This window comes from Cyanistes caeruleus, chromosome 5 (genome assembly GCF_971803275.1).
Source record: "Cyanistes caeruleus chromosome 5, bCyaCae1.hap1.1, whole genome shotgun sequence".
Lineage (NCBI taxonomy): Eukaryota > Metazoa > Chordata > Aves > Passeriformes > Paridae > Cyanistes > Cyanistes caeruleus.
The window spans coordinates 78742124-78766429 of NC_141705.1; the positions used below are offsets into that span (position 1 = coordinate 78742124).

The window sequence follows — 24306 nt, forward strand, 5'->3', positions numbered from 1 at the left end:
CCCCTAAGAACAATAGCACTAAAACTGTCCTTGGCTTCAAAATAATCGGTTTGCCTGTGTGCGAAGCGCACGGTCGCCAGAGCTCTTTGGCTGGGTAGCAATATTTTACCTCTAATGACCTCAAACCCGAGCCAGCCGTTTCTGCAGGCTCTACAAAACCCTGTTGTGCCATGAACTGCACCCGGAGGTAGCTGCTGCCTTCACCTGAGCACATCGCTGCCTGCTGCCTCCTGCACGCTCCGAAGGCTTGGGGGGAAGCCCATCAGAATGTACCAGGTTTTCTTCACTAATTTTGGCTTTCTCATTTAGTCAGCTTCTCCCATTTTTGGATGATTGAATCTCCGTGTCTTCTGCATCACAAGAGGAGCACATGTAGTTGGCTGAGATTTTTCTATTGAGGTGTTGCAGTTGGAAGGAAACAGTCCTCTAGGAAGAGAGAAGTCGGGATGCTGTGTGCAAATACCAGGTATTTTTTAGTTCTCCTTAAACATGCATAAATTAATCTTAAACTCGTGTCTTGCTCCCTTCCCTAAACTCCTACCCTTAAAACCTATTTGAAAACGATGAATAGAGTTGTTAAATATGTAAAAATAGGGACGTGAGAACAGAAGGATAACTGGATAGGGGCTCCCACGGGGCTCTTTTCCTTAATCCTGGGTTCCTTTTGGTGCACTTATATTTCTGAGCAGACCCTTGAGCAGAATACTGGCTGGCTGGACCCTGCTGCTCTGTGAGTTGACAGAGTGGGAGGTAAGTGGCAGTAACTAATGGCAATTAGCAGAGGTCTGGATGGCTGTGTGTCCCTGAAGGCATGAGCTCTTCTGGGGGTTGTGTCTTCACAGAGTGGAGCTGTTTGTCACCCTACAGAATATGACAATTTGCATCCCTCCACCGAGGTTTTGCTGTCAGATTTGCTCAGCTGTCTTGTGAGGAGGGGAAAAAAAATAAAAATAAAAAAAATAAATGTTTATTTAATTTTTGCTCCCCAAATCTGTTGAAATAATAGGGCAGGAATGATTAGCTTCTGGGAATTACCCATCAGCTGCTATCAGTAATAACTTGTTTAATGCTTATGTAGCACTTGACGTTTTTATGACTGACGTGCCAGAAGGGAAACAAAAAGAGACGGGTTTGTTTTTAAATGGCAAAGGATAGTTTTTGTCTTTTCGTTGCAGCTCTCAGGTAACAGTAAGAAAATTGTCTCTCGGTCGCCAAACCTGAAAGCTGCCTCTGACCAAAACGTGAGGAGAGAGAAGGTGAGAGGCTGAACACGCAGCTTCGAGACCCGTTTGCTCAGTTACAGGAGTGTTTCATAAATCCCATTTCTCACGCATCCTTGACGGTCTCTCCCGCCTCCATCGCTGTCGGGATGTTCCGCAGCGTTCCCGCAGCCCCGACAGATTCAAGCAGCGGCTGCGTGAAAGGAGAGGAGCGGGAGCGCCGCGTCCCCCCGTCCCCCCCGCATTCCCCCCCCCGTCCGGGCTTTGCTTTCGGGCAGGATCCAACCCTCCAAGATGGATGTTGAGTAGGCTCTGGCAGCGCAGCCGGGCGCGGCACAAAGCCGGGCGCTGTCCCTGCGCGGCTGTGCCGGGGGCGGCGGGCCGGGCCGTGCTCCCCGCGGTGCCGCGGCTCCCCCCGGGCCCGCCCCTGCGGTGGCGGTGGCGGTGGCGGTGGCGGTGGCGGTGGCGGGGCGGGGCGGGGCGGCCGCGGGGCACCCCCTGCCCGCCCGGCCCGGCGGCAGCAGCGAGACGCGCCGGGCGCCGCCGCTCCGCGCCCCCTCCGCCAAACTTTTGCCGGAGCTCGGCCGCCCCGCGGCTCCTCCCGGGAGGCGAAGCCGGAGCCGTGCCCTCGCCCCGGGCGGCGGCGGGTGCCCTGGGGGGGGGGGCTCCCGGCTTCTTTCCCCAGCTTTTTATTGTTTTTCCTGGTTTGGTGGTTTGTTGTTTTTTTTTTTTTTTCCCTCCCTTCCCCGCGGGGAGGGGTGGGGAAGGGAAGGGGCTATAAAGCGCGAAGGGACGTGCGTGACACAGTCCCCGCTGCAGCCCGTCTCCGCCGGAGCCGGGGGGGGGGGGCTAGGTCAACACCCGCCCCCCTAAAAAACAAGCCGAGCCTCCCCCGCCGCGGGAGGGACAGCCCGGGACGCGACGGGAGCGGACGCCGCAAGGTAAGGCACCGGCAGCGGGGCGAGGAGCGGCGCCGCCCGCGCAGCCCCCTCCGGTTGCCCCGGGGCGGGCGGGGGGCTCGGTGGTGCCCCGAGCCGGCTGCGGGACCCTCGGCCGGAGCGGGGCAGTGGCCGCGGCCACCCTGGCGCCGTCCCTGCGGCGCTGAGCCCGCGTCCCGGCAGCGCTCCGCCGCGGCTTTTGCGGGATGCTGCCGGGAGAAACCTCGGCGCCCTCTCGGATCCCTCCCTCGCCTTCGAGGTTTGTTTTTCCCTCCCCGTTTTTGCCCTCTCGCAGCCCGTGCGGCTGCCGGGGAGCCCGGCTCGTCCTCCGGCGCTGCCGCCGAGCGGGTCGGTGCCAGGCAGGCGGCGGCTCCGGCTTCGCCAGCATCCTGCGTTGTTCTCGGGGAAGAAAAAGTGGCTACCGAAAAAATGCAGACAGAAAACTCTACGGCGGGATGTAAGTGCCGAGGTTTGCTACGCGCAGCCTTGGTTCTGGTTTTATTTCGACAGCGCGGAGACAATGGCTACAAAGCGTTGTTTAATCACTTGCAGATAGAACTTTTATGTATCTAAACCTTCGCAGTTAAAGGCTAGCGCAGATTTTGGACAAGCTGTGATGCTCCGAGCGTGTTTTTTCTGGACGAATGTAACACTTGAGCGCGGTAGCACGCCCTGGTTCCCCGGACGGGTTAGCGCCGTGCCAGGGATGAGCGTGATCCTGCCTGTGCCTCGCTCGCTGCCCGGGGCTGCTCTGGAAATCATCCCGGTGGACACCGACGTGGACCAGGCAGCCTCTGCAAGGCTGGTTTCAGACAGCGGGTCGTGAATCTTGTAGCTTCCCTCGGACTCTCCCCCTCCCCACCGAAGGAGCTGGTTAGCATCTAGCTACAGTGTTAATTAGAGCAATTAAGCAGTATCGCTGCTCTTGTGGCTCGACTGAGCGGCAGGAGGCGAGCTCCGAGGGGAGGCAAGGTCTCTGCCGTAAATTCGCGGACCTCCCTGTCCTGGCTGCTTGTGAGCAGCCACAGACAGCGGGAGATGTTGGGTGGCACAAGTGCGGCACTGTCTCCGCCGGAGCATCCCGCAGTCAGGCTGCTCCGGCACTGAGCTCGGGCTCCCAGCCTCCATGCACCCATTCCACGCTTGGTGGAGACGGCGGAGTTGTGTCTGTGAAAGTGGAAGGGGCGAGAGCGATGTGAGGGTGAATTCCTCCCTGGGAGGTTGGCGGCGAGTGATTTATGGCATCGGTGACCCTGGGCAGGCTCTGCTGGCTTGGCCATAACCTGGTTTCCATAAAAACAGCGCTTGGGTGTTAGACGCCATCAGCACCCTTGGCTGTGCCGTGAGGGAGCAGGGGGGAAAAAACTTTGTGTTTCTGCTCAGCCTACTTTGAAAATCGCTGAATCTGAGCTATTTTAGGAATGGCATTTCGGATTGCTTCTTGTCAGGAATGCCTCATCCTCCCTGCCGCGCTCTCCTACCTCATAGCGAAACACGTACCTGCAGGAGAGCTGCCCAGGTCAGCTTTCTAGTGCCACTACAGCTCTCTGAAGTACTCAGAGCAACGTCTAGAATTTAAAACTTGCTGATATTTGAAGCAGGAGAGGACTTTTTAAAGCACTGAGAGATTTTTAGCTTCTAGTTTGACCATTAGCAATGTGGTGAGATGTGCAGTAGCGCATCACGTGCGGGTACCGTGTGGATGTATCCTGGCTCCTGCGGCTGTGTTTGACCCTGCTGTGAGCAAAGTGATAGCTGCTCCTCGTGGGCTTTCTGTGCCAGCAGATAAGGAGCCCTTCTTAATTTTGAAAGAGCTTTATAATACGTCTGCAAAATTCCTTGTCACGTTTCCACGATGAGGACTGCGGATGCATCCCACTCTCCTTGTCTCCATGCGGCCCTGGACAGAAATCCCCTCGATTTCTGTGCCGTGGAGGGTGGACACCACAGTGTGTCATCGCAGCCCAACCAGTGAAGGGACAAAATATGCATGTCCCACTCCTGAGTGGGGACATGCCAGGCTCTGCCCGCAGCTCCCTGGCACCAGCCACACCTGGCAGGCGGTGGCACACACGTGTGACGTGCTGCTGGCGTCATGGGCCAGCAGGTCACCTCACACCCCGGCTGCCCTGGGGAAGGTCAGGATTTGGTGGTCAGATGAGAGGGAATTTGAGCACTGTGTGGGATGCTGATCACCCCGAGATGACTACAGGCCCCTTTATTTAACCGTGAGAAGTTTGTCACTGAGGCGAGGCAGAGCTGCGTAGGATCGCCCCGCGCGCCTGTGTTCTTGTGGGTGAGCGCTTCGGAAACGCTCGGAGGAAAAAGCTCTGAGGTTTCCCCAGTGTTTATAAATACAATCTGGTGCAAACTGTCAAGCAAGCTGTTCAAAATCACGTCACGCCTGCGCTGCCTTCCCCGCTCGGCTTAAATGCCTTCGCCACAGAGCCGGTGTTCATCTGTCCTTTGGAGCTCCCGGCACGCAGCTTCGGCCCATCTGCGGGGCTTTCCCAGCACCCCTCTCCTCCTCCTGTGAGCCAGGATGGGGATCCTGAGCTGTGTGCAGGGGCAGAAAGGGCATCTTCAAGTCCCCTTTGTCCTCCTTAGAAGGTTTGCCTACCTTAGATGTCCCCTAAAAACGATAGGATATAAACCCTTTGCTGAAAGCTCCATCCTGATGCAGTGGCCTTTTGCTCCATCCCATGCCCTCAGCGGGGCTGGATGGAAGCTTTTTGCAGGGTGTTTCACTCTGAAGTGTGCCAGGGTCTTCTGCCTTAATATATATATATAAAAAGATGAGATGTTTATTAAACTCAGGCCCTGCTTTTTCTTGCACGATTTATGTCCCGAGAGGCTGGCGATAAACAGTTTATTAAAAAGAAATCCTGATTTATTTCTGCGAACGGTTACATTTCAAGCTGGTACCAAACGGTTTCGTAGGAGACCACCTTTTATGCTTCCCATGGCAGTTGAAAGGATTGCTAGAAAAACAATCCAGAATCTAAGGAGGTTTGGATAAAGGCAAGCCAGGACCGTACGTCAGGGTATGTGGCGCTTTTATGCAGCGAGGCGGTGGATTTTACCACGGAACATCTGGGCACTGGCTTCAGTTACAGCACAGATTTTAGTGGGATAACAAGTCTTGCTTGGCTTCGCCTTCATTTTGAAGTCACTAAACTTTATACGGATAATAAAACTCTAAGCCCATTACTTCACCGTTTGCAAGGGGCTGTTTCAGTCCCCCTTCGGGCTCTCGCATCTTTCTGGGGCTGGTTTTATTTTGCTGTGCTAAGTGAGTATTTATCTTCTCAGTGCCTGGCTTGCTTTGGAGGGAGGCAGCTTCGCTGATTTGTAGCGATGGCCACTCCAGAGAGGGCAGGCGCGTTTCCATCCGCCCCCGCCGAACGCGCATGTTTTCTGCGTTAGGGGCAGCCTGGTGAAAGCCGCAGGTTCCTCCTTCGCGGCGCTCGAAGGAGCTGAGGTTGGTGACCTGGAGGGCGACAGAGCTGCTCTGGGCTACCAGCTCAGCCACTGGTGAGAGTTAAAGCAACGGGGGAGGGGTTGCTTTATTTTCCTGTTCGATTACAAAATGCAGAGGAGAAGAGTAGAACGGACTGAAGGAGGGCAGGGGCCTGCCTCTTTTGTAGGAGAAAACAAGTTTGCAGGCCCTTATAGATGGGAATGCCCCAGCCTCAGGGAGGATAACCCCAGCTAGTCAGATCTCAAGGAATACGTGTTTGGAATGCAAGTTCCACGTGAGAGCATAGAGACAGGCCATGAGACCGACGTTTAAGTTGGTCATGGAGCACCCTGGAGGTGTGGTACTGAATGCTGGTGAGCTCTGTGTTTTGGTGGCACTGACTGTACGGGCAGGCATAAACCAGAATAAAAACCAGAATTGCATCCGAGGAAGGAGAATATCCCAGGTAAGACCAGTGAGAAGGGACTTAGGTACTGCTTGAGCTCGGCTAACTCACGAGCGGAGCAGTGAGTGAGCGAGCATCGCTTTGGGGAAAAGGCAGAGTGCAGAAAGTGTTCTATTTCACATCATGACTGAGATGTACTTCTGTGGCAAAAGTCCTCATTAGATCCAACAGGGATACCTTCTGCCTGAGAAGACGACTGAAATAAGCTTGTGGATGGATGGATGGATGGATGGAAGGAGCTTTGAAGGCTGAGGAGATGTTATGTTTGAAAACTTTAACAAGGTATCATCAGAGGAAGTATTTGCCCTTAGATTGGGAAACAGGTCAGGATAATAAATCGTAACTCCAGGAGAAAGTGCTTAAAGCTGGAACTACATTCAGAGGGGAGAGAAAGAGAGTAAATATTAGAAATAAGTTTGTTCTTTCAGAATTAATTTTCTCATTTGCTGCCTGCAAGGACACCCACCGAAGAGCAGAAGGATAAATGTTAACACAGAGCTGTAACAGGAACCAGCTGAAAATCTCATGACTGCGTGGATGGCTTTGATTGCTCTGCAGGGAGCATGTCGGTCATGTGGGACATGTCAGAAACAGGCAGCGTCATGTCACCTCATGTGTGAGGTAGCTGATAGTCCAACTTCACCAAAAACCTGATGGGGGGCATTTTACAGGATGGGTTTTAAATGACATTGGAGTAATCGGCAACACGAGCGGCCTGAGAAGCCAGCCCCACTCCAGGACTGCTTCACCAAACACAAACATGCCTGAGTTACCAGAGGGGTGCAGCAGATCCTGCACAGAGCATCTCGCAGCGGGCTCTGGCCTTCCACCTAGGCAGGTATTTTCAGCATTTCTCACTGATTTCTCAGGCTTCTTCAGGCTTGGCCTGAACTGGGACTGCTCTGGCTTCAGGGTAATTAAGCTCAGCGTTTAGAGAGATGTTTGTTGCTTGTGTGACAGCTGAGATAGGAAGCAGTGGGTACTTGCTGCGAGCACCTGGAAAACAGAAAAGCAAAAGGCAATAATTTATCTCTCCTGCCTCATTCCCTGCTCCAAGGGGCCGGATATGAGTGCCCCTCCGGTGTGACCCTCGCACGCTCCCGAGGTGACACAGCACCGAGGCCGACACTTCCCCTGTGATTTACAGGGGAAAAGCATTGTTTGCCTAATTGAGTCTATTTCTTTTTTTTTTTTTTTCTTCTTCCCTGTATTATTTGAGAAAACACAACTTTGTTGAAACTTTATTAGGGGGTGAGAAAAATGAGGCTTTTCATCTTTCTCACCTTCAACTTGCTCAGTACCAAGACAGGCAGACCAGGCGAGGTGCGGCGGGATCGCGGGTTCCTCACACACATTTTCAGGGATGATTGAACAGGGAAGATGTTTGTACAAAGCAGCCAGAATACTGTGAAGAAGCGAGTTCTCCCTCTCTTTCTTTCTCTCTGTCTCTTAGTTTAGGTGCAGCAGATTTACTGTTGATTTGTTTCTAGTCGAACAGTGTAAATGTGCCTCAGCGTTCTGAAATCCAGAATCCTGATGGAAATTAAGCAGTTTGCAGATTGAGATGATGATGGTGTGGGAAAGCCAAGTATCTTGGAGCTGCCAGCTGGTCTCTGGATGCAAAGGAAAACATCAGTGAGCAGCATTAACAGTTCCTAGTCCCCATTCCTTCCCTTCCTTTGGCTACTAAATCTCTGTTTAATTCCCTGGGGGTTTTCTCTCCTGGGTAAGAATTACTTATTGGAGTATGATTTGTACGACTAATAGGATCTTATCCTTACTTGGGGAAGACTCCAGGGGCTCTTTCAAACTGATTTTTCAGTAATGAGAAATAATGAATAAAAGTCTAATAGTCCTAGGGGGTATTAAAGTTACAATTTTGCAGGGAAGATTTAATATCAGTTGATTAAGACTTTTATAATCCTGTTATAGTACAATAGTCAGAAAAAAAATAATAAGAGGGAGAATAAGTAGGTTTTAAGATCCTCTCACATCATGTGAACAAGTCTAAATTTAATGTTTGGATTAAGCAGGTATTTTAAAGCAAGAGTCTAAGACATCTCTTGCAAGTGTGTGATAGCAGGGTGGCAGGCTCAGGGAAAGAAATGTGCTGTGTTAATTTATGGAGCACGTTCTAATTCCCACTCATGTAAGAAAAAGAAGTTGCAAGGTGTTTATGAGAGAATCCAGGCAATTACAGCTTAAACTAGAAAATGCAAAATTCATAGACCTCAGCAAGGTGTGTTTCCAGTAGCCCCAAACACTCTCTGGCTCAGCCTGTTGCTCTCAGGGGACACAAGCACTGGGCAGAGCCCAGCAGACCCCAGCTCCTGGCCCTCGGTGAAATGTGTGGGAGCAAAGTGGGGGATGCTTTGAGGGGACAAAGCACCAAGGAGCAGACACTGCTTTATGAATTTACAGCTTTTTGGATTTAACAATGATCAGCAGCGATGCTGGTATTACTCCTTTAGCAGTAACTTTCGTCTAAGAATGTTGTAGCCACTTCCAGTCACTGGCAAAGGGACGTCCCCAGAAGGCAGCGCCCACACCACAGCTCTCACCATGTCTTCCCCTTTGGGAAAAGGAATGCCCTTGGTGTGCATTTCAGTCATCTCTGAATGCAGAAACTCCTCCCTTCTTCTCCCTTCTTTCCTCCTCTGGCAGCCCTGTGGGATGTATGGCTGCCATAAGAGGGCCGGAGGTTTTGGGGCTGTTTGGATGTTCGCTCACCCATGACAGCCTGGCCTCCCCGCCCGCATGGGTTCCCTCTGCTTTTGTTGGCAGCCAGCACATAAAGGGCTAACCTTTCCCCTGCCAGCCTGCACAAATAAACACTGGCCCAGCACTAAAGTGGAGCTGAAACCAACCCTTGCAATAATCTGATTTTTCAGACCCCTTCCCACAGCTCTGCGGGTGACCCTGGCAGGTTTGAACCTCTGGCGCCACATCCCTTTGGAGTACCCATCCCTTTTGCACTTGGGAAAGACTTTCCAGCTCAGAAATGCGCAAGTCCACTGCTTAGAAAACACAAAAGTGCTAGAAGGAAGAATGGCAGCTCCCAAATGTGCTCCTATCCCACTTTGGTGAGGCGGGCCGGTGGCTGATGTGCTGTGGTTGGACTCATGGGGTCTCAGCCTCTGCAGACAGCTGTGCCTGGGTCAGCTCTGACCAAGGCCATCTCCATGGCTCTGCCTCACTGTCTCCCCATCATTTTGCCTTTTGGAGTGAAATCCTTGCTCTGTGACATGGCTGACATGTGCTGGAGGGGTTGAGTGATGCTGGGGGAAGTTCTCTGGAAGCACCAGGAAGTGTCAGGCACCATGGTGGGGACAGCAGGCAGCTATGCTGAGAAATTTGGAGCAACTCACGCCCTCCAATAACAACTTTAACTAATTTATTGAGCTAATTTCACTAATTTATCTGTGGAAATCTGTGTCTTTTTCTAAAGCAGGATGCTGGGGGAGTAAATACTAAAATTTAGGCAGTGTGAGCATTCCTGCTCCTTCTCATACCTCCCCATGAAAAGGGGGAATTTTCTGCGTGTCTCCCAGGAGCGGTGCCGAGGCTGATTGAGCTGGGATGTGGTTCATCCAGGATGAGCCATCCTGTGCTGTCAGCCACTGCAGCCCCTGAGGAACCAGAGCTAAGAAATGGTGTGTGCTGCTTCCTGGGGATGGTGGGGATCAGTGTGGGGGACAATATCCATGCTGGATCTTGGAGTCTTTGCTGCTGTAACTGTGGCTGAGATCTGCCAGCTCTAACACTAAGGGTTCCTGGTAGAAATATGTAAATATCAACAGCTTCAGCACTACATTTGATACTTTCCATTTTCAAACACTTGACAAATGTTTACATATTTTCAGCAGCCTTCTTCCAGCTGGGGAAAATGAGACACAGCATCTGTGAATTACTCTGATATGCAACAAATCATTAGGAGAGAGCACCTTAAGGGTTCATTAAGGACTTGCAGGGCCTAAGGTTTCCTTTCCACACATATAAAGCTGAAGGTAGAAAATACTAAAACTAAATAGAGTTTTGGATAGTAAGTGCAATCAGAAAGATTCGGATTCCGATTGATAATTCAGGGATTGGAAATTTTGAGGGATCAGCTATCAATATATATATATATATAATAGTATGTTACTGTGGTCATAAGTAATATGTACTGGTCTCTGCTCCCAAGTAAGAGAAGTGGAAATGGCCTCAAGCTGCACCAGAGGAGGTTTAGATGAGATGTTAGAAAAAAACTTCCTCATGGAAAGGGTTGTCAAACATTGGAACAGGCTTTCCAGGGCAGTGGTTGGAGCCAGCATCCCTGGAGGTATCTGAAATGTGTGTGGTTGTGGCTCTTGGGGACATGGGTTACCAGTGGCCTGGGCAGTGCTGGGTTAGCAGCTGCACTCAATGGTCTCAGAGGGCTTTTCCAACCTAAACAATTCTTAAATGGGCCAAGCTCTGAATTCAGCAGAAGTACTCATCATTCCTTTGGAGTCAGCAGCACGGCAGGACACCATTCTGGTGGCAGCACAGGGATGCAGGCTTTTCCCCAGCCATTGCAGGTAAGTAATGGGCTGTTACTGCTGCTGTTTTGCTCTGCTTTTCCAGCTTTCTGGAAAGCTGCTGCTGATCCTCTCCGCTATGGCAGGTGGGAAACTCTCAGTGGTAACAAGGGCGGTGTGGTAACACGGCAGAGAATTCCTGAGTCGCTGTTGTGGGAAAACCCTGTGTGCAGAGGTAGGGAAGTGAGTGGGAATAGCAATGCCTGTGGGCTGGCTGTGGTTTTTAATCCTGTGTACGTGTGGTGGTGCTCCTGATGCCGAAGGAAACTGCTTGATGGAAGCTGTGGGAATCAGCCCCCCTGCACTTGACAGGTTTTCCAAGCAGTATTCCCTTTATTAATCGCCAACCAAAAAGTGGAAGGGGAGAAGCACAAGGAATTCCAGTGTGCTCATGGCACAGCTTTCCACAGAATGTGAGTGCTCTGGTTGTTGCTGGAGCTGCTGGAGCTCAGCTTCACCTGCTCCTGCTCTGGGAGTCACTCTGGAGCCCCTTGAGTTTAGCAAATAGTTTAGCAAAATTTGCTAAAGTCCTCCCTTTAGCAGCTGCCATACCAGCAGTATTCCCTAGGAATGGCTCAAGCAACCTTAAGTCGTTTGGTAGTTAATGAAGTTCAGGACTTTGGGTTTGTGTTGTAGCACTTTTCCAAGTCCTCCTGCCCCGGTGGTTTGAGGATGCGACAGCAGGATGCAGATTCTGGTTGTGTCCCTGCTCTGTATCACGCCCTGACATTTCATCTCAGTCCCTGGAGGATTTTGGCGAGGGCACTCGCTCATAATGTCATCCTGAAGTATTCCAGAGGAACAGTGGGAAACTCTGTAGCTGTTGTTGGTTGTAATTCGTAATTGTTCGTGTGTTCCTCCCCGCTAATCCCCTTGCTGAAATTCATTAGAGAGAGCGAGCAACCTACACCCGGCGAGCTGTGCTGAAGGCAGAATGACTTGGCCGAGGAAAGTAGCTATTGTTTTATGATTAAAGGAAAGGATTATATTGGGATTTCCTTGAACAAGGAAAGTCTCTGCCCTACTTTTATTGCTTGTAACAAGGGGATAATAATTACTTTCCATTATAAAACACCCCCAGTGCTTGCGCTGAAAGATTTGTGGTAGAGCTGTGTGGCGTTCAGGGCTGGTTATCTGAAATGGCCTGGAGTTGTGCAAACTGAGATTTCTCTGCCTTATTTCTCCTTCTGGGGCTCAGCCCCTGCTGAGACTATGGAAAAAATTCCTCTACTGAGTTGGGTCAGACTCTCCAAGTGTGACATATTTCTCCCCTGGAGGAGCTGGTACCACTCACCTATCCCACGCCGCCTGCCCTCTCCAGGAGCGACATCCAGCCACCTGGAGGCTTTGTACGGGCTTGGGGGGGTGAGCAGAGACAGCAGCAGGGATCCAGGAGTGGCCAGGGGAGGTAGCATCTGTCCTGGGAAGAGGGCTGTGCCAGCTGGCTGCCACCCCTGCTCCAGCACATCCCTGCTTCCCGTGCCGCTGACACCTCTCGCAGGGAGAGGCGCGGAACAACCGAGCATTGTAACAGGGACCGCGCTGTTTGTTTGGGTTTGACACTCGGCGCTGAGTCTGGTGGGCAGAGGTGGCTGGGAGAGAGAGAAGCGCTGGTATGTGGTCTCTGATGGAAAAAAGGAAAACTATGAGGCATTTCCTCCAGCGTCCCAAATGGCATCTCCTGGCTCAGCTGGTTTTTGAAGCGTCCAGCTGCCACCAGCTCCAGGGTGACGATTTTTGATGTGATCGGGGTTGAATCTGTTTCCACTGAAAGTGGAAAAATAAATAAATCTCAGTTTAGAAACAAAACAGTCCATGTAAAATTTGATTTTTTGATACCGTATCTCCCCGGGTATAATTGCTTTTCAACATGTCTAATTTGAGACAGCTCTGCATTTTCTAATGATGCCCCTTTGGAGTTCACCTCTCCCCTAAGCTGTAGTTCACTGCCATTGTTGTCCATCAGGATTTGGTAGAAATGTACCCTTATTTCTTCATACCTTCCTATTTTTACATGGCTGTATTTTTTTTCCTCTGGAATGCTACAGTGATTTGCTTGGCTAAAACAATATTCCCAGCAAAGGAAAATTGTGGGTTGAACTGGAATTGCAAGAGGTGCTTGGTTAATCCACAGGTTATTGACATGGTGGACCCTCCATGCTTCAAAGGCACTGTTATAGTCCATCGTCGTGTCCCCAGTACTTAGGGAGCTTTAATCCATGGATTACAGGTCCCTGAGAGCTCCTGCCCTCCCAGTTACAGCTGGTCCTGCCAACGGGAGCTGCCATGTCAAGCTGGTTGTGGCACTACACAAAAAATTGGTCTTTAAAATCCAAGGAGACGGTGGTACACCCTTGCATCCCCCCTGTCAGGGCTGCATTCCTTGTCTCAAGCCCCTGGAGAGGTCCCAGAGCCTTGCCTGGCCCATGCTTTTCCCCAGGCACCAGGCAGGACCAGACAACAAGTTTTCAAAAGCGATGCTTTAAAAAAAATAAATAAAAAGGGACCACAAAAAAGCCCAAATGAAAAGCATACCAAACGTTTTCCACATCCTTCAGGGAATAGTCAGCATTAAACAGCAGGCCTTCACTTCTCCCCTCTGGTCTCCCCCTAAACAAACAAACTGAGCAGCTCCCAGTAAATGCTTAAATTGCAAAGGAGTTTTTTTTTCCTTGTTTGCACATTAAAAATAACTAATTGCGTTGCAATCCAAATTTATAAGTGGTTTTAAAGTCTTCTGTTGCTCAGGTGATAACTGTGTGTGCTGAGGTGCATGTATTTGTGGCATATATCTCTGGAAATGGAGTGTATCATGGAAAAGCTCACAGCCTCTTTACTTCCAGCATTCCTATAATAAGTCAAAGAAGTCACACAGGGCCCTTTTATTTCCAAAGCTGGACTTGAATCACGTCAATAAATCTGTAGATTTACTATGAGATGCAGCATGGGTAATGTAAACAGAAAAAAAATAAACCCCACCCCCAGCACACCAGAGTTTAAAAATAGGATGTAAGGAGGAAAAAAAAAGTTAAGCATCCATACAATTAAAAGAGAAGAAATGCAACACAAGAGCGCTGTGTCAGGCAGTGCCTTGAAATTATCCTCACTAAATTACAGTCGTGCCATTCCCACTCTCTGTAATTAACGGGAGGGTTTGGCTATTCCAGATGCATTTGCTCCAGGTAAACCCAGATCCTTTTTGTTTTGGTGCTGTAATTCCCTTGCAGGTCTGGGTGACAGCTGAGGAGCAAAGCAAATGACTTCCACAGATGAGGGAAGATGACTGTGAGCAGGTACCAGTGTTGGATTTGGTGAATCCAACGCTTTGCTCCCTTTTTCCACAGCGTAGGTGTATTTGGTGACACTGAGCCTTCCTGGGAGCACAAAATGAATGCACAGTGAAGCCCAAACAGGAGGACACAACTACTTGGGATCCCCAACAGCCAAACAAAATGGATTTTTGGCTTGCTGGGTGGGATTCCTGTGGTGGGATATAGGCAGGGAGGCTCTGATCCCTTATAGATGTGTTTCAGTGCTGGAAAAAGAGGTCAGTCAGAAAATACTGTAGGCTTGAGCAGGGAAATCAAAACCAGGGTGATTTCATTTGTCCCCAAGGCCACCAAGACTTGGCTTGAGGATGTGCCCACCCTGCTGAGCCTGTGGGAAAACCCCATGAGGTGCTCCAGCTAATTTATCCCTCAGCTCAGAACCTGAGCCGGCTGCAGATCCCATTATCCTCTCCATTTCTGGTTGTAATTGCAGTTTACCTGGAGATTTGCAGATGGAGTTTGTTAACTGGAGGTCTTGAAGGCAGGAGAGAGGGCTGTGTAGGGCTTTTGTAGGTGGGATTTTGGAAAGTTTGGGTAAGGAGATTGATTTTAAAAAAAGGAATTAATTGTAATTGTCATAAAACCCAAGACCTGACTTAACAAATATTTTCATGTATGTGCTTATAGCTCAGGTTTATAAAATGCCATTTATAAAATGGTTATCTCTGGCAAGGCGGTGAATTTTGAAGTGTTTAAAATCATGTATCTCCCTCTCCAATGTACAGCATGTATTTTTCATCTGTTGATCTTTCTAGGTAAATACAGCTGGGCTCATTAAGCAAAGCTCTCCTGAGGTGTGGCTCCTGCTACCGGAGTGTTTGCTCACCTGGGGACGGCACTGCTGCATTCCAGGTTCAAATCCAAGGAAACCCTGGCCACCTGCCCTGGCATCCCTCACCTGCTCAGGTTCAGTGTCTGGTGACTGGAAGGCAAAATCGAGTGGCCTTGTCCCCTGGGAGCAGCCCTGCCTGGGAGCAGATGGAACCCTCTGGATGCTCCGTGCTCAGTCTGACTCCCAAGGTCGGTCAGCCAGCAGGACTTTTCCCTCTGGCTGTAAGGCTCAGCTGAAACAGAGTTTGGAAAAGAAGTGAGAGGTAAAGTTGGGCCATTAGAGGGCACTTTTGCAATCCTGGAGAAGGAAAAGGGTGCTTATTATTTCACTTAGGACTGTTTGTTTTGGCACTCTCTTAAATTCAGTGATAAACAGCAGGCAAATCCCTCCAGTCAGCAGGAATATATCAATAAAATATTGACTCAGAGTTTAAAAGGAAAAAAAAAACAAGACAAACTTGTAGAAAATGGAATAAAAGACATTTGAGGAGGCGGCACAGCCTAGAGAACAGAAAATCACACAACGTATTTCCTGTAATTTGTGTGGTTTAGCAGCGCAGCACTTAGCCTCAGCTTGTACCTGGCTCCTAAAAACAAATCCAAGACAAGAAAATGGTTTGTTGGGAATTTCTGAGGGCTGGGTGGCAGAGCACGAATTCACAGGCTCACATCTAGCAAGTGGATTTTCTGAGGGACACTGTCAAAGTCATTGGTGATCTTTCCCAGAAACAAAGATGGGATGTATAAATGGGCTTTTTGCTTTCCTCTTGATGTTTTCCATGGGTGAACTGTGGAGGGTTTAGCTTGAAACCCTGCCAAATTATAATGAGTGTGTTGCAAAAACTAAAATCTGTTTATTAGCTGCTGTGAAAGGATGGTGCAACACTGACAGCACAGCTTCCCAAAACTGTGAGCGAGGTTTGGATGCCGCTTTGCTGTTGTCCCGCTTTTGGAAGTGTCGTGTGTGAAAACTGTGCCCATTTTAAGCCTCTGAGGTTAAATATGTGAAAATGAAAGCACTCAAAATTCTATTAATTTGTCAAAGAACAGAGATTATAGAAGTTTCCTTTGTCAGTAACAGTTGACAACTTTGCAAGGTATTTCATGTGTGGGACAGGCAGGGATCACAGAACTAAATTTAATGTGTCTTTTTGGAGTTATTTTTAAGCCGAAATGCTTTTACAATTAGATAAAGAAATTGGAGAGAAATCTGTACCTTGTCACTGCTCTGTAGCTGTTAAAGGGGGGCAGAAGCACTGTTTATGGGAGTTTTTAAAGTGCATTAGCTAGTGAAATTATTTAAGAAGTGAAGCTTAGCCTACAATCAAAATGGTTTATTTTAGTAGAGGTTACATTGCGCTGTAACTGACTATGGGAATACACAGGATTGCAATTTCAGGGGGTTCATGTGGAGGACGCTGTCTGCAGAAAGCATCAGAATTTCTTACCTAACCAAATAATCTGCTGTAACTGTTGTGATTAAGTTGGAAGGAATTTCATCCCTGTTGGCCAACAATAATACTCGAAAAATCAATAAACAGCGTGATAGAGCACACAAAACTCATCATGCTTTGTGAGAGGGGAGCTTTCTACCGGCTTGGGTGACTCAAGCCAGCAAATATTTTGACTTATGATCTTTGCTCCAAAAGGTCAAATGTCTTTAACTTTGCTGGTAAGTATCAACACTTCAGTCTGAAATTGAGCAACTATAGTCACTGTCATCAAAAGCTAACCCAGGACCTGGTTGGGATAGATTTTGACAAAGGCTGGGAAAACTAAATCAGGATTTACCTGTAGGTAGCAATTGCATGTGTTAGGTAAAGCCCTGGACTCCTTTCCCTTCTGTAGGGCAGAGCACTGCAGTAAGCTGGCATTAAACCATCCCAAATGTTTGAGACCTAAAATTGTGTCCTGTGAGGGAGTGCTCAGTGCACGTCACTCCTGGCTTGTGGATACTGCTGAGTTTGCCATGTGTTTTCCCTCTCCCATCACCAATTTCAATGGGAAAATAGAAAGATGAAGGGACTGAGCTGGACAGCAGGAGTTGGAGAAAACAGTAGGAAGGGAGGAGGGAATGAGCTGATACCAGGGCAGAGGAGGAGATGGGACCTTCATGTTGGTGGAAGGAATGATTAAATAATAATGTCAGAGGCAGTGTAAGAAAAATGAGGGTGAAAATAGCCCTCCCACAGCCTTGCTGGTGTCAGAAACCCTGCTGTGCAGCATGTGGGTGGCTGTGTTTAGCTCTCATGAGAGCAGGACAGGCAGAAGGGGAGCTGGAGGCAGCAGGGAGAGGGATTTTGGAAGAGCAGTTTTAGTATGGCTTGGACTACAGTGTGCCAGTTCTCAAGGAGCTTTATGTTTGCTATTTTTACATAAAATATTTGGGGTGGTGGGAAAAAGAACTATCTCAGCAACAGATTTGATCTTAAAGGTAAAAGGAAGAGTTTGCTGTAAAGTAGCAGTTACTTCACAGTGCAGTACCCAGAGCAGTGCACGACTGCACACTCAGCCAAGGGACAAGATAAAACTGTTCTTGCCAGCTCAGCTTTTTACCAGGTTTCTCCCCAAAATCAGTGCTAACAGGGTTTAGGTAATGGCCTAAATGTTTTTTTGGTTTTTGGTTTGGTTTTTTTTTCTCTCCTAATTAAAAATGGTTATCCTTTAACAATTTAAACTTGATACACTTGTACATGAATGGGCTGTTTTTCCTTTCCCCCCCATCCCAGAACCATTATATATGAGATCCTGTACTGTACTTGAAAGGAGATTTCCAGCCTGTCCCACTGTATCTGTTAGGGTAGTCATTTCTGACCTAGTTATAGACCTAATAATGAAAGGCTGAGATTATGAATTATTATGCCTAATTTGTAAAGGATTCTCTGCTTTTGTGTTTTGCAATTCCCATCAGGCTTGAGGACTAAGCCCTGCTGAATTGCATGCTAATACCAATGTGCTTTGAATATGTGTGGGTTTGTGTCACATGTTTTCCTAATTCGCTATTTTTGTAAAGAACAGTTTCACTGGAAATATTTACTTTCCAGAGGATTGTTGGGAGCCCAACCAAAATCTCCTAGGGGAAGCAAAATCGATGTCCCCTCCATCTGCTCTGTAGCTCCCAAAGCCAGCGAGCTCCGTTTCTGCTGTGGGAAAACATCAAAGTGTAACTCACCCAAGCATGTGGAAGCTCTTTGGTAGCGATTCCAATTTGCAAGCAGTCACAGTTCAGGATGGGTAAATCTTGGTGACACCCTTTATCTGAGCCCTGTGACAGTGAGAGCTGAGTCCTTACCGTGAGTTTTTCTGGCCTTTGTGTGGCAGCGAAGGTTCCTGCACAGCACAAAGCTCCCGTGAGGTTCTTGTAGGTGTGCCCACGTTCCAGCTCAGACCAGCTGCACGTGGTGCCCCTCCTGAGGTGGCACTCCCTGTCGTTGCTGCAGGATGCTCCTGCTGCTGCTGCTGTTGCTGCCGCTCGGCTCCAGGCCCCAGAAGTTGCCCACCAGGGATGAGGAGCTCTTCCAGATGCAGATCCGGGACAAGGCGTTCTTCCACGACTCGTCAGTCATCCCCGACGGAGCGGAAATCAGCAGCTACCTCTTCCGAGACACCCCCAAAAGGTATTTCTGCCTGGCCCAAGTGTGGAAGCTGAACTTTGAAGACAGCAGCTCTGGTTGCTGGGTGCTTCGAGATAAAAATTGGATCCCAACCAGAAAAATACAAATGCCAGTGTCCTGTTTGGTGAAGTAAATATGTGAGCCTCCCTCCTGATCTGGCCTCCCCAGCTGAGGATCTGCCCAAGTTATTTGATTTCTGGGATAAGCCCAGAGCTCCCCCAGACCGCAGAATTTCCCTGAAGTGGGGCCACTGTCCCTGTCTGGAGGCAGTGGGAGCGGGAAGGAAATTAGAAACTACAGGCTTGACCCACCACACTTGTCCCTATTCACTGTTCCCTCCTGTGCTTTAAAGAAGCAGTGTTAGGCAGCCTGGTCTGAACTCCCCACTTCCCAAACTCCACCCTATGGGTCATAAAATATTGAGGGTTAGGCTGGGGGAGAACCTGAGGCTCCAGAGAGTTCAGGGAAGAGCTGCATTGCCTCATATCACACACTTCCTCCAGCCCTCATTACTGAGGAACGTTTTACAGTGGGTGATGTGTGGTGCCTGGAGGGCTGTGGGAGGGCAGCTGGGTGTGTGTGTACCTCTGTGTGCTTGCCTGGATACAATGTAAAATGTGTGTCCTGCTTGGAAGGGCACATCCCAGGAGAGATCCCCTTTCCCTCATTTATCTCTGTGATTATTTGTATCTAGGTAGTATAGGGTAAGTAAAGCTGGTGGAGGGGAGGGCAGGAGGCCAGAAACCCCTCTGCTCTGCCTTGACACACAAGTGTGAACTCTGCTCCCTAGCTCTGCCCTCCATTTCCATTTCCATTTCCATTTCCATTTCCATTTCCATTTCCATTTCCATTTCCATTTCCATTCTCCCTCTGCCTGCTGGTAACACTTTTGACCCTGTGGCCCCACCAAGACCATCCCTGATGGTGCCAAGTCAATCCCTGCCAGCTGACTGCCGTCAGGGGCTCCTGACACGTGGGTCTGTTAACCTCCCTCTAGGTATTTCTTTGTGGTTGAAGAGGATAACACTCCCTTAGCAGTGACAGTGACACCGTGTGATGCCCCTCTGGAGTGGAAACTGAGTGTGCAGGAGCTCCCAGAGGAAGCCAGCGGGGAAGGATCAGGTAACAAGCCATCAGAGACTTCCCCTGTCCCCTTCCCTGCTTTTCTCCTGGATTTTGGGTTTCTCAAACACTGAGTCTCACAGCAGGGCTGTCTTTATCATCTCCTGCTGTCTCTGTCTACCAGGGCGGGAGACTGACAACAGGCAGCAACATGAAAAGGAAAAGGACTACAAAGTAAAAGCTGAGGTTACAGTCACAGGGGTCTGGATGCTGCCAGAGCAAACTGTGTTAGCCCAGAGCCACTCAGTTGGATGGGGGCTTTGCTGTGAGGTGTTGACACAAGATAAGAACTGGAGAGACGGGGCTGGCACTGCAGCAGGACTGAGCTCACCCCTTGGAGGGCTCACCCCTGACACAGAGCCGTACAGCTGCTGCTCAGGACAGGAAAGGGCTGCCAGAGCCCCTGACACGTGTGCTGAGCTGTCAGACACCACATGGTATGGCCACTGGTCCCCACCGTGTTTAGCAACAAAATTTTAGTGTGACTCAGATGGCCAAAGCCAAGGGTCCACATCCAGGTGGAACAGGCAGGTGAGTGAGTTTGCCCTGGGGAAAACTGCATGGCAACTCCCAGTGTGATGCCTGACACTCCAGTGGAAGGTGTTAGCTACCACTCATGAAGCTCCATTAATGCTGGTCAGTGGAATTTCTGTTGTGTTTGGTTTTAACCCAAGTGCCAAACCAATTTTCCTCTCTGATTTGACACAATTGTTGATCAATTACATCTTCCTCAGAGGACAAAACCTTCCATCTCACGTTTGTATTTTATCAATGTGCCTGTTAGAGCTCTGTTTTCTCACATTTGCAGAGTGTGTCTGTACAAATGTTTCCTTTTGCTCATATTCCAGGTGACCCAGAGCCCCTTGAGCAACAGAAACAGCAGATTACCAATGAGGAGGGCACGGAGCTCTTCTCCTACAAAGGCAATGATGTGGAGTACTTTGTGTCCTCCAGTTCCCCATCTGGGCTGTACCAGCTGGATCTGCTGTCCACAGAGAAAGACACCCATTTTAAAGTGTATGCAACCACCACTCCGGAGTCAGACCAGCCTTATCCCGAGCTACCTTACGATCCCAGAGTGGATGTCACCTCTCTGGGACGCACTACGGTGACGCTGGCATGGAAACCGAGCCCCACGGCCTCCTTGCTGAGACAGCCCATCCAGTACTGCATAGTCATCAACAAAGAGCACAACTTCAAAAGCCTCTGTGCCGTCGAAGCCAAGCTCAGCTCTGACGACGCCTTCATGATGGCTCCAAAGCCGGGCCTGGATTTCAGTCCCTTTGACTTTGCCCATTTCGGCTTCCCTGCAGACAGCAACTCCGGCAAAGAACGTGGTTTCCTAAAATCGTCCAAGTTTGGGCGGCAAACATCCCCAAAGCCGAGAGTTGACCTGCATAGAGTCTGCATTGGGAACAAGAACATCTTCACCGTGTCTGACCTGAAGCCAGACACGCAGTACTACTTCGACATGTTTGCAGTGAACACCAACACCAACATGAGCACCGCCTACGTCGGCACCTTTGCCAGGACCAAGGAGGAGGCGAAGCAGAAGACAATCGAGCTGAAGGATGGCAAAGTTACAGATGTGTTCATCAAAAGAAAGGGAGTCAAATTTCTACGTTTTGCCCCTGTTTCATCTCACCAAAAAGTCACTTTTTCCGTTCACTCCTGCCTGGATGCTGTTCAGATCCAAGTTAGGAGGGATGGAAAACTTCTCTTGTCTCAAAGTGTGGAGGGCGTGCGGCAGTTCCAGCTCCGGGGGAAAGCAAAAGCTAAATACCTTATCAGGCTGAAGGGCAGCAAGAAAGGCGCTTCCATGCTGAAGATCCTGGCCACAACGAGGCCTAACAAGCAGTCATTCCCTTCCCTTCCCGAAGATACGCGGATCAAAGCCTTCGACAAGCTCCGCACGTGTTCCTCGGTCACGGTGGCGTGGCTGGGCACGCAGGAGAGGAACAAGTTCTGCATCTACAAGAGGGAAGTGGATGACAATTACAACGAAGAGCAGAAGAAAAGAGAGCAGAACCAGTGCTTGGGTCCAGACACGAGGAAGAAGTCGGAAAAGGTTCTCTGTAAATACTTCCACAGCCAGAACATCCAGAAAGCAGTGACCACAGAGACAATCAGAGGCCTGCAGCCTGGCAAGTCCTACCTGCTGGATGTTTACGTGATAGGGCACGGCGGGCACTCGGTGAAATACCAGAGCAAACTGGTGAAAACAAGGAAGTTCTGTTAGTGCCTCTGGACAGAGGAACACAGGGAACTCCGGACTGAGCGCTATTCCTGCTTCCGAGTATAGGGATTGACTACTTGCACAGCTGAGAAGTTGTGACCTGTATTTGTACTGTGTAGAAAAGATATCAACTTGTATATTTATGTTTACATAAGTCGTTGTCTGGAGGAGCTGAGGCTGGTGCTGCCCTGTAGCAGCTGGCAGCGGTGTTACCACGAGTCCAGTGACCCACGTGTGATGCTCAGTAGATGTCCAAGGCAGCAGAAAACCTCGGAGGAACTGGCACGCCTTTGCTTCCATATTGCATGAACTGCTTCTAAATTATTTTATACTTTAAAAGGCTGAGGTACATCATTTGTCCACCTTGTTACTCACACACACAACTCACAGACATATGCCCCTTCTCTCACTGTAGATGGTAGGGTTTCTGTAAATTATTTTATAGAGTCTTGTTTTAAATGTTTATGTTTCTATGATTGTAAACTATTAAAATCTCCCCCCAATAAAATACAGATCTAAACTAAGTATTAACTGGGCTGCACATGAAGCAGTTTCATTGCCAATGTAAATTCTTACCTAGCTGATTTTCTTGTTTAAATACTGTATGTATTTCATGTACAAAGTTGCCATAACGTTATATTCCTGTACATAAAATTAAAAATATTAGATTATATATTGTTGACTTTTTGTTGGGATTTTTTTTAAGTTCTAAGTGGGCAGACAGACGTGGGGATGAAAGAGACATGCTGAAACTTGAACTGAATTCAGTTTTCCTGTTTCATTGTGGCTTGGAGCCTGAGTTAGAGAGGCCATGGGGGTCTTTTGTACGGTCTTTTGTTATTTTTTGTCAGATTGTCATTGGAAGCATTTGCTTTCTGGGTGCTGCTGGGTCTGACCACAGCAGTAATAAGCTGAGAAGATTGTATTTTTTCCACTGACAAGAATGGAAGTGCTACCAAAACCCAGGATAGTTTCATTTAATTTTCAGCTATTTCCATGGTGTAGATTTCTTTAAGATAGTGTATTTCTAGATATCATATTTTCTAAATTGTCTTCTTTGTTTTTCCACATCACCTCCATTGACTCAAGAGCCTGTAGAGAGCTGCTTAATAGAAAACACTCCTCAGAGAAGCAGCTAGACCAGCCCCATTTGAAGCAGTGAAGGTAGGAGGGAAAGGGACCAAAATCCATATAAAGGCTGAAAGCAGGTTCCTCTTATGCCGCTGACAGGGAAAACGAGAAGTTTTGATCTTCCTGTCCTTCCCTGCAGAGGTGAGCTCCAGTTTTCCTTGGCCCCACAGTGTTGAGCTCCTCACATTTTCCTTTCTGCTGCCCCCAGCACATTGCAGGTTGCAGACTGGCGGGTGACAGTCAGGTTTTGTGGCTGCACAAGCTCCTGCGCCATTCCACGTGCCAAATTTGTTGTGATTCTCCGCCCCCTCAACCCCCCAAAAAAACAGGTACCATATGAAGATTGATCAGAAGACACCTGCTGTGTTTAATGTGGTTATATAATAAATGGAATAATGGGAATTCAGATTTCTCTGGAGACGATTCAGATCTCTCTGATTCCTTAAAGGAAGGCAGAAGCACACACTTGCTGGATTACCATTCCAGGGTGTCCAGGAGCAGTAGGTGACTCCAGCTGGGAATCCTCAAGAACAGGACCCTGGTACCAAGGTTAGATCACTGGTTGCCAGGGAGATACTTTCCCTATATTTCATAGTCTGGAAAGCTACTGAATCCTTAAGCTAAAGACAAATTTTTAAGCATTTCTCTCTTTACTGCTGCCAGTTGTGTGGGGATCAGTACCCCTTCCACTGGCCTAGTATGATGTTTACTTCAAAGCACATGTTTTACCACAGTTCCAGCTCTGCTTCTTCCCTTCAGCCAGATTTCTCTGAGTCTGGATACTCACCCAGCTCACTTGGCTTTCCTGCCTTCTAACCCCTTATGTTTGCAGCATGTCACAAAATTAGAAAAACTCCCCAAGATGCGTGCAGCTTCTATTTCTAAGCACGCTGATTTTGAAGAAAAATGTCACAAGAATTGTCTTTATTTCCCATTGGAATTCTTCTCTTCCTAAACAGCCAGCTCTGTTTATTCTTCTGGATGAAACTGAGACCATATTAATGCCATATCTACTAATCATCACATTAGTATTCAGGTCTTAATGATCTGAGAGAGGCTGTTCTTTGAAGGATAGAGTCAAAATAAAGGCACTGTTTTATACAGTGCAAATATAAGCTTAACTGAGAGGTGACTGAAGCAGGTGTTAAAATAAAATCGGTCTCACCTGCTGGGAAGGCTCCAGAGTGAGTGTTTGTGAAAGCAGAGAGCCCATGTAAGAAGTCATAGCATGGGCAACATGGAAACAGATATGAAAAGAATTTATAAAGAATGCAATAGATGAATACCTGGTGTATAAGGTCAAAAAACCCCAGAATATCACATATATATATAAATATACATAAAAATATACATAGGGGCTTTTTTTTTTAATCACAAAGCTGGAGAATTAATTAAAATAG

At 48.7% G+C, this 24306-nt stretch overlaps 1 protein-coding gene and 1 long non-coding RNA gene across 5 annotated transcripts in view; one reads left to right on the forward strand and one right to left on the reverse strand.

Moving 5' to 3' along the window:
* Positions 1 to 1720: 1720 nt before the first annotated feature.
* NDNF (neuron derived neurotrophic factor) lies at positions 1721 to 22448 on the forward strand. 3 transcript variants are annotated; one of them, XM_086888107.1, is made up of 5 exons: positions 10009 to 10405; positions 10538 to 10643; positions 18244 to 18420; positions 19415 to 19539; positions 20388 to 22448. In XM_086888107.1, exons 1-5 carry the CDS (start codon positions 10282 to 10284, stop codon positions 21776 to 21778), a joined length of 1923 nt encoding a protein of 640 aa, XP_086744233.1. In that variant the 5' UTR covers positions 10009 to 10281; the 3' UTR covers positions 21779 to 22448. The 3 variants fall into 3 exon arrangements, with proteins under 3 accessions (XP_086744234.1, XP_023782298.2, XP_086744233.1); XM_086888108.1 differs by lacking the exons at positions 10009 to 10405; positions 10538 to 10643 and adding an exon at positions 1721 to 2161; XM_023926530.2 differs by lacking the exons at positions 10009 to 10405; positions 10538 to 10643 and adding an exon at positions 2272 to 2615.
* The window catches only part of LOC111929032 (uncharacterized), a 37821-nt gene continuing 16129 nt past the window's right edge, over positions 2615 to 24306 (reverse strand). Inside the window, exons 4-7 of one of the 2 annotated variants that reach the window (XR_015286604.1) lie at positions 17976 to 21510; positions 14799 to 15036; positions 7368 to 7697; positions 2615 to 7080 (exon numbers count right to left, since the gene is read on the reverse strand). This is a non-coding gene — a long non-coding RNA (uncharacterized LOC111929032). The remainder of the gene's footprint in view (positions 7081 to 7367; positions 7698 to 14798; positions 15037 to 17975; positions 21511 to 24306) is intronic. The other variant, XR_015286605.1, reaches the window with a different exon arrangement.

What these genes read in the sequence shown, in the direction of transcription:
- NDNF (XM_023926530.2), top strand. Translation starts at nt 2,365, where the DNA reads ATGCTGCCGGGAGAAACCTCGGCGCCCTCTCGGATCCCTCCCTCGCCT. An exon ending in TTCCGAGACACCCCCAAAAG is followed by an intron (nt 18,421 to 19,414) that starts GTATTTCTGCCT and finishes ACCTCCCTCTAG; the next exon opens with GTATTTCTTTGTGGTTGAAG. An exon ending in AGCCAGCGGGGAAGGATCAG is followed by an intron (nt 19,540 to 20,387) that starts GTAACAAGCCAT and finishes CTCATATTCCAG; the next exon opens with GTGACCCAGAGCCCCTTGAG.